This window comes from Cyprinodon variegatus, unplaced genomic scaffold, assembly GCF_000732505.1.
Source record: "Cyprinodon variegatus isolate N-32 unplaced genomic scaffold, C_variegatus-1.0 Scaffold1737, whole genome shotgun sequence".
Lineage (NCBI taxonomy): Eukaryota > Metazoa > Chordata > Actinopteri > Cyprinodontiformes > Cyprinodontidae > Cyprinodon > Cyprinodon variegatus.
Window position 1 is genome coordinate 11,611 of NW_015152190.1, and position 1,586 is coordinate 13,196.

The following is a 1,586-nucleotide window of genomic DNA, read 5'->3' on the forward strand; positions in this document are numbered from 1 at the left end:
TCAGTTTAATGAACTGTCTCTGACTAATCCTTTCTTTTTAACCTCACAGACTTTTGGAAATGCAGTACTTGGTCCGTTTCACTGGATCGTCCCCGTGTCCGTGGCCATGTCCTGCTATGGAGGACTCAACGCTTCTGTCATTGCTGCTTCACGGTACTCAGTAAGCATGGAGAAGCTGCTCACATGCTGTTGATGCGGTTAAAGGGACCAGCAGTGTATTATACTGATGTTTGTCTTTGTGGAAGGAAGGCTGTTCTTTGTTGGAGCTAGGGAGGGCCACCTCCCCGACAGTCTGAGCCTGATCCACCTGAAGCGGTACACACCAGTACCTGCTCTGCTCTTCAATGTGAGTTTAAAACACGATGAAAACGTGTCGATAACTGGAAATAAAACGACACATTTTCTACTTTTTCCGTTTTGGCTTCAGGGACTCATGGGTTTGATCTTCCTGTGTGTGGAGGACGTGTTCCAGCTTATTAACTACTTCAGCTTCAGTTACTGGCTCTATGTTGGTCTCTCTGTTGCTGGCCTCATCTACCTGCGCATCAACCAGCCGGACAGGCACAGACCAGTCAAGGTAGAGTCTGCTTTACCTGCTTCAGATTCAGAAGCAGGGAGTAATATTTACCTCCAGCGTTTGTCTGTCTGTCCGTCTGTGTTCAGGATAACTGGAAACGTTTTTAGCAAAGATGCAACTCAATCCAATAATCCATTACATACAGGAATTTATTTAACCTTATCTGGAAGAACAAGCAGTTCTATTCAATTCTATTCAGTTTATTTCTATAGCTCCAATTCACATCATGTCATCTCAGGTCACTTTCCAGTTCAACCAGATCATCCAGTCAGATTGATTCAAATAAACGTCTTCAAACTTGGAAACAAAGTCCAGAGGATGACTGAGAATCTTCAGCAGGATAATCAGGGTGTTGAAATGATTCAAAGTCCAAAGAATCAAACCTTCTCCTCAGAAATATGAAACAGATAGAAAATGACTACTGAGAAGATGTTCTGGTGTCAGTTTTCCACCCACTGCATTACCATTCTACCTAGTTTTTATACCTGAACTTAGATTATATACCAAATTATATTTGTGAAGCTCAGATAACCTGACCTTGGTTCAATCTGAAGGTTTGGTTTCTTTTCTCACAGCTTGAAACCATCTTCTTTGTCTCTGCAGCTCAGCTTGTTCTTCCCCATCGTCTACTGCATGTGCAGCCTCTTCCTGGTCATCGTCCCTCTGTATGGAGACACCATCAACTCTCTCATAGGGATCAGCATTGCTCTGTCTGGAGTGCCGGTTTATTATGTCACCATTTATCTACCGGAGGACAGGAAGCCCCGATTCATACGCAAACTCAACGGTAAACCTCCTGATTCTATTTCACCATTAGTTTTAGCAAAGCTGCTTGCTTTAATGTTTTATACTGCGATCGTTGTTCCTAATATTCTGCCACGGCTGTAAGGAAATGGATTTCTGTGTTGAGCAAAACGGCTCCATTCGTGTCCATTAGCTATTAAAAACACTTTGGATCCCATCTTCTGGTTCCAAAAAGCTTCTTCTGGTTCCAAAAAGCTTCTTCTGG

General features: G+C 43.1%; 1 protein-coding gene across 1 annotated transcript in view; it reads left to right on the forward strand.

Annotated features, from left to right (window-relative positions):
* Positions 1-1,586, forward strand: part of LOC107104428 (Y+L amino acid transporter 1-like) — a gene marked incomplete at its 5' end in the record, with an annotated part of 12,505 nt that overhangs the window by 4,333 nt on the left and 6,586 nt on the right. Inside the window, 4 exons of the mRNA XM_015404427.1 lie at positions 50-153; positions 250-346; positions 428-577; positions 1,181-1,364. Coding sequence (XP_015259913.1) covers positions 50-153; positions 250-346; positions 428-577; positions 1,181-1,364 — 535 coding nt within the window. The remainder of the gene's footprint in view (positions 1-49; positions 154-249; positions 347-427; positions 578-1,180; positions 1,365-1,586) is intronic.